The following is a 14,086-nucleotide window of genomic DNA, read 5'->3' on the forward strand; positions in this document are numbered from 1 at the left end:
AAGATGGCGCCTGGCAGGCAGCCAGGCAAAAGCTTGTCATTGTAAAAACAAGCCTTATTAGGAATATATAAACAATTTGCAGCTTTCTCTAGTAGAGTATCCATAGTATTATGCCACATGGCTGAGAATTGTTGGCTGGCCTTTAGGGGATATAAGCCGGAGCGGAAGGGGAAGGGAGCCATTATTCTTTGTATCAAAAACCTGATTAAACTGCTTGAGGAAGAACTCAGGAGTTGCGTTTACTTTCTGCTGGTCAGAAAGGAGTAACAGTGACATCCTGTTACCATCAAGTTATGCCCAATCCATCTCGCCACCATGGGCAGGGCAGAGAAGCCTCTTCGTGACCTTTCCTGAGCTCAACAAGTAGTAGAAAAATAAAAGGCACAGAGCTGACAGTTGATTTATTTGCTGAGTATACAGAGCATGGCCCCGTCTGTTGGTGCTGGTTACGCAGGAATTTAGAAGGGTATGGCAACGAAGGGAATCCTGCACCGACTCCTTCCCATGTCCAAGTAGTCCACACTGCTGATGAACTGCATGGAATGACTCCAATATGGAATGACTCCAACACACAAAAGGAGATGGAGTTTCTAGTATTGTCTCAGATGCTTCCATGTCTTCAGGCTTGCTTTGTTTTATATTAACTGAACTGCTCCAGAAGCAACAAGAGGTGCAATGGTTTTGTATCGGATCAAGTGCTGGGAGCCCTCCTCCAAGTCAATAACATAGTCTCTGAAAAAGGATGAACAGTTGTATGTATGGAGTTTAGCGGAGTCTCCATGGGGAAGATACACATGCTACTTACCTCTGCTCATCGGCTTCTGGTTCTACCAGTATGTTTTCTTGTCGTTCTTTCACTCTCAGAAACACATATGAATCTAGGTCTGGTTTGGGAACTGCCAGGAAAACAAAAATGTAACCATAAGCAGCTACCATGTTCAACTTGGCAAAAGCCACTAGTGTTAATGCTATGGAGACTCCTGATGTATAGAACCTGCTCATCCAACAAATGACACAGACTTACAACGTCTAGGGGAGTCTCCTGAGGAGCAGCTTCCTATTTTGAAAGGGGTCCATTCCAAGAACCCCAGCGAATAATACTGAGTTATTTATACACAGTTTAGTGGCATCAGCCATATAATAGAGCAATTATACTTTAATAAAGTGCATGGTTTCTGTTACTGTCCTCGACCCACCCTCATGCTTTTGATGAGGAGAGGATACAATGCCTCTATGAGGGAGGAGGTTAAATTACTTATAAACTGAAATAGTTTAGCCAGCACTTTAACATAAGTTCTGATGTACAGTGTCAGTTATCCGATAAGTAACATTTTATAATATTGGTTACAACACTGCAGGATTCAAAAGTATTCTTTTTTTTTTTTTTAAAGACTTATTTATTTATTGTATGCATGAGTACACTCGCTATTTTCAGCCACACCAGAAGAGGGTGTCAATCCCATTACAGATGGTTGTGAGCCACCATGTGGTTGCTGGGAATTGAACTCAGGACCTCTGGAAGAGCACCGAGTGCTCTTAACTTTTGAGCCATCTCTCCAGTCCAAAAGTATTCTTTAGGTATTTATTTTATGTGTATGAGTGTATGTATGTATGTATACTGCCTGTATATTTTAACTCCTAGCCTTGTCCACTTTGTATTTTAGAACATGGCTGACTATAGGTTCCACACTGAAGGTGAGGCGGGTGAGTGGAGCCACTGCACATAAGGAGGATATGGACATATCTAACGGGTCTTTCCAGATGAGGTGGTAGTGAGCCATTGGTGAAGCCTCACATTTGTGGCAGATATGCTCAGTGATGTGGAGGAGAGCAACGGATGTGAGCTTTAAAAAAAAATCCCAGGATTTAAAGAGGAGAAATGAGGCTGGGATGCCACACGAAGGCTGAGGTAGAATACGCATGGATATTTAGAACCTTACATAAAGGAGAACAGGGATTACGTGGGGACAGTGTTGAATATCAGACAGAAGAATATGATCTCAACCTGAAGTAGTCTCTCGATGATTAAGACTATGCTGCCACCCTTCCACACCACTGGCCAGCGTGTCAGGATGTGTCACAAGCAGGGCTGGGCTTCAATGGCTCCTCTGCTCCTGGAGTTCTCAAGGCAGATTCAGTGAAATTGTTGATTTAAAATTCTACACAGTGGGATGGGTCTGGTTTATTCTAAGATGTCACAGGCTAAAGTGTGTTCCTTTGAAATTTATACACTCAAGCTATAACTTCTGTATTTGAGATGAGACTATGGAGGAAGGCTTTTGAGAAGGTAGGTAAGTTTAAATGAGGCCATGAAGGGGTAGGCCCTCGGTCTATCTGACCAGTGTGCTCTGACAAGAGGATACCAAACAAAGGGGGGTGGGAGGGACTTCGAGAGGCTTACTTCTTCCCTTCGGCCATGCAGGACCCACAGAAGGAACCATGAAGGGGGACAAGTTCTTCTTTGACACCGAATCTTCTGGTGTCTTGATGTTGGACTTCTGGCTGCCCAAACTGTGAGCTATTCCAATATAGGGCAGTGTTCCATACCATAGGACTCTTGGTGTAGCACCCATGTTAGGGCAAGGGATAAGGTCTCAGGGCACTGCTCTATGTGTGGCCTAGGAACACGGAGCTCAATAAACAAGGTGAGATCTGCTTTAAGAAAAGTTTGATTTGGTCTGGCAATTTTGTTTCATTAGACTTAACTCTACCAGGCTGTGGCAGATTGATATGGATTTCACTGACAGCTCACACACACTCAACTGGCTGATGATCACAGCAGAGCTCATGAACCCTTTCCCGAGGCAGAAGACCCTGGTGCCCACATGGCAGGAGGCTGAATTAAGGGAGCAGCTGTACGTGAGTGAGAGCCATGAGTCCAATCCACTTCTCGGGACACAGAACACTGCTGAGACAGTCGTCCTGACAGCTATTCGGATGACTTTTGTTTTAACCACAACCCTCTTCTGCTTCTATTATCTCTGTTGCTTATCTGCCTATTTTTCCATACTGACGAAAGGGAGCGGACTCCCAGGTACCTGAAGATGTCTGGGATGCACACTGATCCTGATCTGAATCTGGAAAAGGCAGCTTGGCTTACCTGCCCTCAAGAGGTCCACTTTCTGCAGGTTGGGAGGCATGTGCTTTAAGGCAACATTTTTAAAATGGGCCTCTGTGTGATCCATATACCTGGAACAAAGAATTCAAATGTTCAAATGGCTGTGGTGTGCACAAATAGGAGCCAGCAAAGTGACTGGTTGACAGCTGTAGACACAGTGAGCATGTATGAAGGCAAGCAGAGACAGTTCTACATTTCCTGATCACTTACTCTTTGGCAAAGACAAACTCCTCTGGAGACAGGCTGGAAGGCTCCCCCTCAGGGCGCATTTTCTCCTTTTCTAGGATGTGAGGGAAAAACTTCTCTATCTGTGAAGAGAAATAAAAATCATGAAGCGCTATCACTCGGGGGTCATAAGCTTGCATTGTTTTCCTTTCGTCGGTGCTGAGGACTGATCTCAGTGTCTTTCATATGCTAGTTCTCTGGCACTGAGCTATCCTAGACCCAGTGTTGTTTTGTGTATTTTCCTGTGCATGTGTTCATGTGTGTGTGTGTTGTTTTGTGTATTTTCCTGTGCATGTGTTCATATGTGTGTGTGTGTGCGGTTATCTATGTGTACGTGTGAACGAGCCAGAAGACAACCTTGCACTTCATTCCTTGCAAATCATTGACCCTGATTTTTGAGACGTTGTCTATCACTGGCCTGGAACTTGCTAAATGAAGTTGTTGCTAATTTTAAGGTTGACAAGAAAGGGTACAGAAAGTGCTCAGTGGTTAAAAACATTTATTGGTCCTGCAAAAGAACTGGGTTCTATTTCCAGTACCCACATGATAGCTCAAAACCATCTGTCTAGTAAGGTCCGGTTCCTCAAGCACTAGGGGGTTAAAAAAAATAAATCGCACTAACAGCAAGATTCTAAGAATGTAAAATTCTACCTCTAGCAAGCACCATTAACATCAGATAAGTTAGACATAAAATGTTTTACATTTCCTGGGCGTATCTAACCTATAGTTTCCACTGCATGCCCCAGATGTACTCTCCCCATGCTATTCAACATTCCAGACTTTACTGCATCAATACTTATCGAACCTTCATGAGTCGACACCGCAAATAGCTGCTAAGGACATAGCGGATCCTCTCCATCTCCATTCGATGGATACTGACCTTCAGATCCCCCTTCTTGGCTCTTCTGAGATTTTCTTCCTGTTATAAGAGAAATTTAAATCATGATGTTCAAACACTAAGCACCGGCAAAGTCAAGGACCCAAAGATTATGCAGTTTTAAGAAAACAAAGAACACTATTAGGTATATAATTTAAAAGTACCCATTTTAAAGATGACTACTTGAATAGAATCTGAATATGGTCAGCCACAAGGGCCCAGGATTCAATCCAATTGTAAAGCTGATAGAATAATTCACACAGCAAAAATGTCTGAGAGTCCAAAAACCAGTGTCATAACAGTAGTTTGGGGACTTGAGAGATAATGGCAGAGTGCTTGTTACTGCAGGCATGAGAACCTGAGTTTGTATTCCCAGATCCTCAGTAAAGCCAGGAGTGGTAGTGCCTGTCTGTAACCCCAGCATGAATGCAGTAACAAAGGAAGGCAGAGACAGGAAAACTTCTGGAAGCTCCTGGGTGAGCTAGGCTGACATGCCCAGCACCGAGCAATCAACAGACCCTGCCTCAATGTGGAAGAGGAGCACTGACAAAGTTGTGTTGTGACCTTCACACCCACACACACATGCGCCTGAGAATCACACAAAGCTAAAGCAACAATCAATTCACTAGGAGACTCTGTAACACAGACACTGCATTGCTCTGAAGATGGTAATAACTTAAGTCCAGAGCATGCTAAGCTGAAGACCACAAACTTAACTGTCAGCAAAGGCCAGGCAGGTTAAGGATGTAAGAAAGGAGAGTTGCCAGGGAAACAGGACAGCATAGTCAACGAGATGATACTTGGCTGCTCTGGCAAACTCTCAAAAGACACAGAGTCAGTGTCAGGCCAGACTGTTCACAGGAAGCTGGCATGCTGGTGTTTATAGAAACTTTTGGGCCGGAGAGACGGCTTGGCAGTTGAGAGCACTTCTGCCTTTGCAGAGGACCCAGGTTTGGGGCCTAGTATCCACAGAGTTGCTAATGACCACCTGTAACCTGAGTTCCAGAGAATCTGATGCCTTCTTCTGGGCTTTGCAGGCACCAGGCATGCATGTAGCACAGAAACATCCATACTGGCAAAACATTCATACACATAAAAATTAAGTCAAAATGTGATGGAAACTCTTGTAGTTTATAAACACAGGCACAGTGGCCAATCTTGGTTGTCACTTTGTCCACATCTGGAATCAACTGAGACCTAAGCAGCTGGGCAACCCTGTGAGGGATTTTATTGACCAGATCATTTGAGGTGGGAAGATTAACTCTTAAATCTGGGCCACACCTTCTGTGGGCAGCCTACATAAAAAGGACACAGGAAAAGGAGGTTCTTGATTTTTGCCTGTTTGCCCTCACTCTCGATGGCAAGTTCATCTATTCTGCTCTTGAGACATTACTTCCTAGAAGTAGAACACACTTCTTTGGGATTCCAACACATACTAAAGATGAGCTGAGACATCTAACCTACTGGACTGAACCACTACTATCAGATTCTTGGCCTTTCTACTGGGAGTCAGGTATTGTTGGACCAGCCAGATCATAAGCTGTAAGCCACTGTAATAAACATACATTTCAGTCTCAGTTGTTCCTTTAGAGAACCATGACTAATACAGCTGCTAACTATTTTTTAAAGTTTTGGGCTGAGCCAAACAGAAAGACCTGGTATCAGACCACCCTTCACCTTGCTAACCACACAGTTTTAGCTTTCTCTAGAGTCCAGAGACAAGTAATTCTTACCATGTGCTCTAGCTGTTCCATGACACATTCAACAATCTCAGCCTTGCTTTCCAGGAGCTCAGGGGCAAACTTTTCATTCATCCAGGCCTAGAAAACAACAGGAAAAATGAGTGATACTCACAATGGAGCAGACACACTGGAGACAGTTCCCAGGCCCATGAAAGTTAAACGTATCTCACGAAGGAGACCATCTGCTGGAAGAACGCTCGGAAGACCACTCATGCTGTACGGTGGCCTTTCCATCTCTTCTTTTAGGAAGGGGCTTTTATTCACCTGAAGATGATTAAGCTGCTGCTTTCACCACTATGGTAAGTTCTGAGTAATGCCACGTGATATTCCAGCCTTTCCTGTCATCTAAGAGCATCAACCAGAATAACTTTCTACCTCCTAACCGATCCTGGCACCATCAATTTTCTTCCTTCTTTTCTTGCTCCTTTTTCGAGACAGCTCACCCTCTGGCTGGCCTGGAGCTGGCTACGCAGAACAGACTGGCCTCAATTCCACTGACCTGCCTCTGCCTTCTGAGTACTAGCGTTAAAGACACATGCCACCACACCTGACTTAGACTTACTCTTTCTAAATAATTTCTTTTGCTGTTGCTACTGTGTCTACTAAATGTGTATATGTGTGTGAGAGAGACACAGCACACATGTGAAGGTCAGAGGACATGTAGGCCCTGTTGATCAAACTCAGGTTGTCAGGCTTGGAGGTGTCTTTACCCACTGAGCCATCTTGCCTGCTTAGTATATTTATCTTTCACTTACAGGAAACTCAGTTCTAGCTTCATTCAGATTTAGATGACAATCAAGCCCAATCTTTCTCTGATTTGCTTGGGTCTCTGCTTGCCTAAGTATGATCCTCATGATGTAGTAAATACTGTTTTGATATAACTATTAAGTTTATTTCAAACTTCTCTAACAGTGAGACGAGTATATAAAGAATTTTTTATGGTTCTGGGGACAAACTCAGGGCTTAGCTGATGGTAGGCCAGTTCCCTACAACTGCTCGTTAGCCCCAGCCTCCAATCAGAATTTAAACATGTTCATCATTGTTATCACCTGAATCTTGTTCTGTAAAATCTGCGCACTGGCTGGTTCTGACTCTAACAAAGTGGTTACCCGGCATGAGCAAGTTCCTTGGTTCCATCCCCAGAACCACAAAGACAAGAATTCACATGCTGTCATTCTAACTCCAATTGTAACAGTCGGGAGACGGGGTTTTGAAGTGAGGGTGCTAAATCAAGTTCACGAGGATGGGACCTCATTCAGTGCCTGGCGTCCTTTTCAGAAAACAAAATGTTATCACAGATGCAGCCAAGAGAAGACCAAGTAGGGACACCAGAGACGGCCACCAAGGAGAAATGCCCCAAAAGGAGCCAGACAGCCAGTACACTGACCTTGGCCTCTTACACACAGAGGAAATCCCTTGGCAATCTGTTTGTTTATACAGTCCCACCAAACAAACACAATCACTGAAATGAGAAACTCTGCACTGTAGGAAATACCTGATGAACCTTTTATTTTTTTTTAAAGTTTAATTAAAGTACAATTACATCATCCCCTCTTCCTCTCCTCCCTCCAACCATATCCCCTGACTCCCTCTCAAATTAATGGCTTCCTTTAAATTATTGTTACATATATATGCGAATAAATATATAAACACAACCTGCTAGATTGATTCAGGGTTGCTTGTATGTACATTTTTAGGGCTGGCCATTTGGCACTGGATAACCAGTCAGGGATCTCATCACTGGGGAAGAGTAGTTTTCCTTCTCTCAGCTGTAGTTAACTGTCTGCAGCTCATTTAGGGGTGGGGCCTTGTGAGATTTCCCCAGCCGTGTTGGGTGTCAGCTGGTGTTGTCATTCACTGTCCAGGTCCTGTTTAAGCAGTTGTATCACTGAGCTTTCATGGGCACAGCCTCCCTGACATGTTTAGAAGACAATCCTGCAGCAGATGTGCTGGCCCTCTGGCTCTGCCTGCTCTCTTCTTTGGTGTTCCCTGAGCCTTAGCTGTAGGGGCTGTGTTGTAGATGTATCCTATCCATTGGAGCTGGGTACCCATGGTCAGCTGTCCTCTAAACAGCACTCAATTATGCCACAAACGCCCCGGAACTTATAGAGCAACGCAGTGCATGCTTTTACTGTCAGTACATAGGTGGCAGAGGCAGGCGATCTGAGAGTTCAAGGCTGGCCAGTGATGTACAGTGAGACCCTATCTCAAAAACAAACAAACAAACCCCAGCATGTTCAGAATTCCTAAACTACCAGAGGTTCATGAGAAGATATTATTGAAGAAGAAGAAAAAAATTAAGTTGCTACAATGCAAGAAATAATCATTACTATCATGACTAAAATGGATGCTGGCATTTTCTTGTTAGAGCAGACATTTTCTTACATAGTGTGAACAGAGGAGATTACACTAGAGAAGTGCATGCTTCCATCACACATCTTTATGTCTGAAAATACCACAGCAGAGACTTGCTTTGTGAAACATTCTACTACCTATGACCAAAGCTGTCTTTTACTAGCCATTCTTGAAGACTGACAAGACTCCTAGGAATGCCCTGCTCTCTGGGTTCCTATTTTTATGCAGCGGTTACAAACACTGCCCTTTAGAAACAAAATTTTCAGTTTCCTTATTTTCTGAGCCCTGGTATTGCACACCTAGAGTAAGTCAAGAGCTAAGAACAGGACATATGGGTTCTACTTGGAATGCTTACCTGCTCCAGCCTGTCAATAAGTTCTGCAGGAGTTAGGACCACCTCCTCACTACCCCCATCCGAGTCCTGTCCGTGGAGATCCAGCACCTCTGTCATCGTTTCTCAACCAGAAACCTACACCTGAAAATAAACCAACACCCTGAAAAGTTTTTCCCACTTACTTGCAAGAAAAGACTTTTAGGGAAAAGTTTGTTGGGAGTGGAGGAGGAGCGCTGGCCAGGGCTGAAGAAATCAAAGACTGACTTTCGGTGTTGGGCTTAGTCCCTCAAGGCCAGTTGTAGGGTTCTCTCCTAATCCTTCCTATTGCATGAGTCTGGAACTAAGCATATACCATACTAAACTGTAAGTGTTCCTTTTCATCCCCAGGAGCAGCTTTTTGCCTTAGATTCAAATGTGGAGCGTGCATCGTGTTAAGTGCCTGGCACATCCAGTCGGCGCCTATAACAGACCCAGGTCGCCTGGGCACCCCAACGCTCACCTCGCAGTAGGCACCTCGCAAGCGGCTACACGGCGCGGGAATTCCTCTTCCCTCCTCTGCCAGCCCGCACGCTAGCGGGGCACCAAGGGAGGAGGCTCCACGAGAGGTAGGCGCCGGAACTCGCGCCGAAAGATCTCCTGAGAACGCGCGCCACCGACCCGACCTGCGGCGGACCGACTCCCGCGCTCCTCTCCGAAACATTGCGTCGACCGGAAAACATCCCCGCGCTGGGGGAGCGCTAACCAATCAGGCACAGGGGAAAGCGGACACAATCCCTTAGCCCCGCCCACCTCGGGGCGGGCCCTTGCCGAGAGTACTTCCGGAAGGCGGGGACGGAGGCCGGGAGAGCAGTACCGGGTGGTACTGGCCCGGAACTGCCACGTGGGGGCGCTCACCTCACAGCAAGGAAACCAGGCAGCGCCGTCTTGTGGCGGATCGGTACAGGCCCTGTTACTTCCCTCCTTTAACATTTACCATGGGTTGGTTCCATTGCCAAGCCTGTTTGTCCTATTAGTTCACAGATTCATAAATGTATGCTAAAACTACAAGTAAGAGACTCACTCCATTGTCCTTCCTTTACATTCTTTTGTGCAGAAATGCTCTCTAATCTTATTTGAGTTGTTCCTTTTTGGTGATGAAAGAATGCCTATTGTCTATCTAGGTTCTACTTTTTTAGTGTGTGTGAAAGCAATATACGCATGTGGTACATGCTCACCAGTATGGGGGCAGTGAGGAACGTGGGCCTATCCCTAGAGGCTAGAGGATGCTCTATCGTTCTCTGCCGTAGTCCCTTGAGATAGGGTCTTTCACCGAACTTGGAACTATGCTGGCATCCAGGAAGCCCCAGTGATCTTTCCGTCTCTGCTCCCCACATGACTGGGGTTATAAATGTATATAGCCATATCCAGCTTTTTTTTTTTTTTTTATGTGGACGCTAGGGAATTGAACTCAGGTCACGATTGCATAGCAAGTACTGTTACCCACTGAGTCTCTTACGTTTATTCTTATAGATATATTTACTTATTTTCATGTATGTATGTGTGTGTGTATGTATGTATGTATGTATGTATGTATGTGTTTGCACATGAATGTGGGGGCCAGCTGAGCCAGAAGAATGCACTGGATCCTGATGGAGCTGGAGTTAAACGTGGCTGAGCTGTTCCACGTAGGTGCCGACAACAAACTCCAGTCCTCTGGTTTAGCGCAAGTGCTATCTCTCCAATATATATCCAATGAGCTATCTCTCCAGCCCCCAGCCCCCTACTTTCGTTAAGTGCCGAACTTCCTAATTAGCTTCTGAGATGGAATTAGATTGCGAATTTTATAGTTTTATAGTTGTTTTATCCTAGCAGATTACTACTTGAAATAGTAAGAAATAACAGGACTAATACAAAGTTGTGGACATTTAAATCTGTGGCAGCTGGAAGACTCGTGGCATTATACCTATATTTTTTTCATTAAAATAATTTGTATAGTCTTGGTGGGTGCAGTGTGATGGTACAGTACAGTCTTAGCATGTATCCTGGGTCCAGTCTCCAGCAATTAAGTAAAACAAAGTCTCTTTCTACAGTTTTATCACTGATGTAAAAAAAAATTTATTATCTATTTTTATTTGATCCAGGGTTTAATCATGTAACTGTGGCTGACCTGTGAAAGGGTTAAAAATTTTTAAACCTTCCACAGATGGAGTCAAGAGTGCAGATCAGCTTGTTCTGTGTTCTGGGTCCTAGGAAACTAGCTATCCACAAGACAAAATAGATGATAGATTGAATAGAGTTCAGAGCTGGGAGTTCAAGATAGCGTGACCAAGTGCTATGGGTACCAGGAACTAAAAACTGACCATCAGATAGATTGAATAGGGTTTGAGCTGAGAGTTCAAGTTAGCGTTCTTGTGCACCCTGGATACCAGGAGAGTTTGAGTTGGGAGTTCTCAGTGTGCCCATGCATCCTGGATACTAGGAACAAAACGAACCACAAGACAAATTGAATAGTGTTTGATATTTCCCCCTCGTTTCCCTGGGTTGCGGTTCTTACTATAAAAACTCTATCTTTTCCCTAAGTGGGGGTCGTACTTCACTGCTTGCCTCTGCGTAGGACAGGCTGGAAGCGAGACCTCAACGCGTTGATTGAAATATACCTTTTGCTGTTACATCAAGTTCGGTGTCTTTGCAGTTATTGGGGTGGCCGTGAATTCCCAAGAGCAGGGAGGGAGTTCCTCCCTGCCTGTCGGGCCTTACAACCTGGAAGTTGCTATGTAGAGCAGGTTGGCCTCAAACTCATAGTGAAGTTGGTTATGAAGTTGTTATAGTTTCTGAAACAATACCCAGAAGCCTTGGCTATTGGGTATATTACCATCGATTCTGTATGCAGCTGCCATTCTAGAAACTGCTGAAGTATAAGCTTCTGGTATAACCTATGGAGTCCTGTGAATGCTGAAATCACCCCAGGTTTTTGTCTGTGAGGATTTGTCTTTAACTTTTACAGGGAGTCATTCATCTTTACCCTCAACACTGGGCTCTTCTTACTTGTAAGCCAGGAAAGTTACTTTCCCACACTCCTTTCCTTTTCCTCTGCCTCTTTAACATTTTGAGGGGTGGTGATCATCCCGGACATGGCAGTCTACATAGACACATGCAAGGTGGTTTGCTGTACAGCCTCCACAACCCGGCTGTAGCCCACAGTAGTCTAACTGTTGTCCTGGATGGCCTTGAACTCACAGAGATCTGCTGCTTCTACTGGAATTAGCCACCAAACCCAACATACAAGTTGTTTCTTGGGAGCATTACCTGGACATTTTCAAATGTATAGGAAATAAAAAAGCCACATATTACAAGTACAGGGAGTAGCGTGTAGCTCAGTGAGCCTGTCTGACACACCGGAGGCTGGGATGTGATGCCTTCCACTAGTGTCGGTTTTCAGATATGATTCTTCAAACGTTCGTGAAAGGCAGGAACTGGATTATGTGAACTGGATGAGCTGCACGTGCTAATCCCACACTGGAGCGGGCTCGCACATTTGCGGTCGGACTGCTCATTTAGGTCAGTTCCTCGGCATTTGGTGGATGCAGATTAGCAGTTACCAAGACATTTCTGTGTATGAATTTTGTTCACTTCCTGAAAAGAGGTTAGAGAACACATGCGTGGTCAAGAACTGTAGGCTAGCAGTCAACACAAAACAACTCTTAGTTGATAGCCCCTGAAGTCTCACTCTGTAGCAGTCTGCCCTTAAACTGGACCCTCCCCCTGTCCTATCACAGGTGTGCCCAGCCACACCCAATTTCAGAAAATTCTCCCCCCCATCCCCCCAGACAGGGTTTCTCTGTACATCCCTGGCTGCCCTGGTTAAAGGCATGCACCACCACTGCCCGGCCAGAAAATTCTTAAAAAAACAAGGTGAGTTATGAACCTGAAGGTTTTATTTTCTGTGCTGAGCCTTTCATGCTAAGAGCTCTACTCACAACTCAGACAGAATCTGAAGGCTCAGGAGTTCACTCTCAGGTCAGAAGGTAACAGCACAAAGCCAAGCAGGTTGCTAGGATCACATCACTTAGTAATTAAAACCCAACCCAACCCAACCCAACCCCCCAAACCAAACCAAACCAAACCAACCCAACCCAACCCAACCCAACCCACCCCACCCCACCCCACCAAACCAAACCAAACCAAACCAAACCAAACCAAACCAAACCAAACCCTGGACATGGTAGTTTGTGCTTGTAAGCTGGTCTCAGCTGAGGCACAGGCACCACTTGAGTCCAGTTCAGCCATGAAGTTCAGAGCATTTTCGCAGGGGGTGGGGGACTGAACCTAGGATCTCATGTATGGCGGGCAAGCACTAAGTTATGCTCCCAGTCCCTTACAGGTCGCCTTGGTCATTGGTAGACTTCAAAGGTTTCAACCAAGGAACCTGAGGTAGAGATGGAACCTAGCACAGGCTAGCCATAATCCTTACATGTGTAACTGCAACCTATCCTACCATTTGTTTATTGGGCATGGGTGGGAATGGTCAGAGCACTACCTGCTGGGATTTAGCCATTTTCTACGTGTGAGTCCTGGAGATCAAGTTCAGGTTCTCAGGCAAATGCCTTTACTCTGAGCCATCTTGTCAGGCCTATGAAACGCCACCTTGAGTATCCCAGGAGCTGGGCAGTCCAGAACCTCATCTAGGCTAAGGGCAAACACTGTGGGTTGGGTATTTTCTACCTTTACATTTCTTTCTTTCTCCTCCTCCTCCCCTTCCCTCTCTACCTTTTTGGTTTTTCAAGTCAGGGTTTCTGTGTAGCCCTCACTGTCCTAGAACTCACTCTATAGACCAGGCTGACCTTGAACTCAGAAATCCCCCTGCCTCTGCCTCCCAAGTGCTGTGAGTAAAGGTGTGCGCCACCACAGTGTGGCTACTCTTAACATTTCTCCTAAGTTGTGCACACTGGAGAGTGGATATCTACACGGAGAACTATTTATTTCAAGAGAAAGATGCTTGAAAATCTCCTATGAGAAATAAGCTCACAGAAAAATGTCAGAATATACTGTATTTTGTATTTTTTTTTTTTTAAAAATTGTGTGCATGCACCCGCCTAGTGTAATGTGTAGGGGTCAAATTACAGCTTGTGGGAGTTAGTTGTCTTCTTCCATCAAGTGGGTCAGGCGTGGTGGCAAGCATGCTTATCTGCTGAGCCATCTCACCAGTCCCATGTCCTATTCTCCATAAATCTACCTTATTTTTCAAAAGTCATCAGATGATCCAAGACATAGTAGTAATTCTGAAAACTCTTTATTGCAAACTGTCTATTCATTTTAAGGGTGGGTAAGATGTCTACCAGGTAAAGTCTCCTGCCACCAAACCTGATCATTTGTATTCTATCATGGTGTCCTCATGGTGGGAGGAGAGAACTGACTCTGACCTCCACATACATGACATGGCATGTGCACACCTACAT

The 14,086-nt window shown here is 45.0% G+C and overlaps 1 protein-coding gene across 1 annotated transcript; it reads right to left on the minus strand.

The window, feature by feature from the left end:
• Positions 1-384: 384 nt before the first annotated feature.
• Gins4 (GINS complex subunit 4) lies at positions 385-9,352 on the minus strand. The gene is made up of 8 exons (XM_034519885.2): positions 9,151-9,352; positions 8,673-8,792; positions 5,954-6,040; positions 4,149-4,262; positions 3,329-3,426; positions 3,101-3,189; positions 806-896; positions 385-732 (listed from the first exon to the last, which is right to left on the minus strand). Exons 2-8 carry the CDS (start codon positions 8,766-8,768, stop codon positions 636-638), a joined length of 672 nt encoding a protein of 223 aa, XP_034375776.1. The 5' UTR covers positions 8,769-8,792; positions 9,151-9,352; the 3' UTR covers positions 385-635.
• Positions 9,353-14,086: the final 4,734 nt, after the last annotated feature.

The sequence above is a fragment of the Arvicanthis niloticus genome, chromosome 16 (assembly GCF_011762505.2).
Source record: "Arvicanthis niloticus isolate mArvNil1 chromosome 16, mArvNil1.pat.X, whole genome shotgun sequence".
Lineage (NCBI taxonomy): Eukaryota > Metazoa > Chordata > Mammalia > Rodentia > Muridae > Arvicanthis > Arvicanthis niloticus.

What these genes read in the sequence shown, in the direction of transcription:
- Gins4 (XM_034519885.2), bottom strand. Translation starts at nt 8,768, where the DNA reads ATGACAGAGGTGCTGGATCTCCACGGACAGGACTCGGATGGGGGTAGT. An exon ending in TGGAACAGCTAGAGCACATG is followed by an intron (nt 4,263 to 5,953) that starts GTAAGAATTACT and finishes CTCTTATAACAG; the next exon opens with GAAGAAAATCTCAGAAGAGC. An exon ending in GAGTTTGTCTTTGCCAAAGA is followed by an intron (nt 3,190 to 3,328) that starts GTAAGTGATCAG and finishes TCTTTGTTCCAG; the next exon opens with GTATATGGATCACACAGAGG.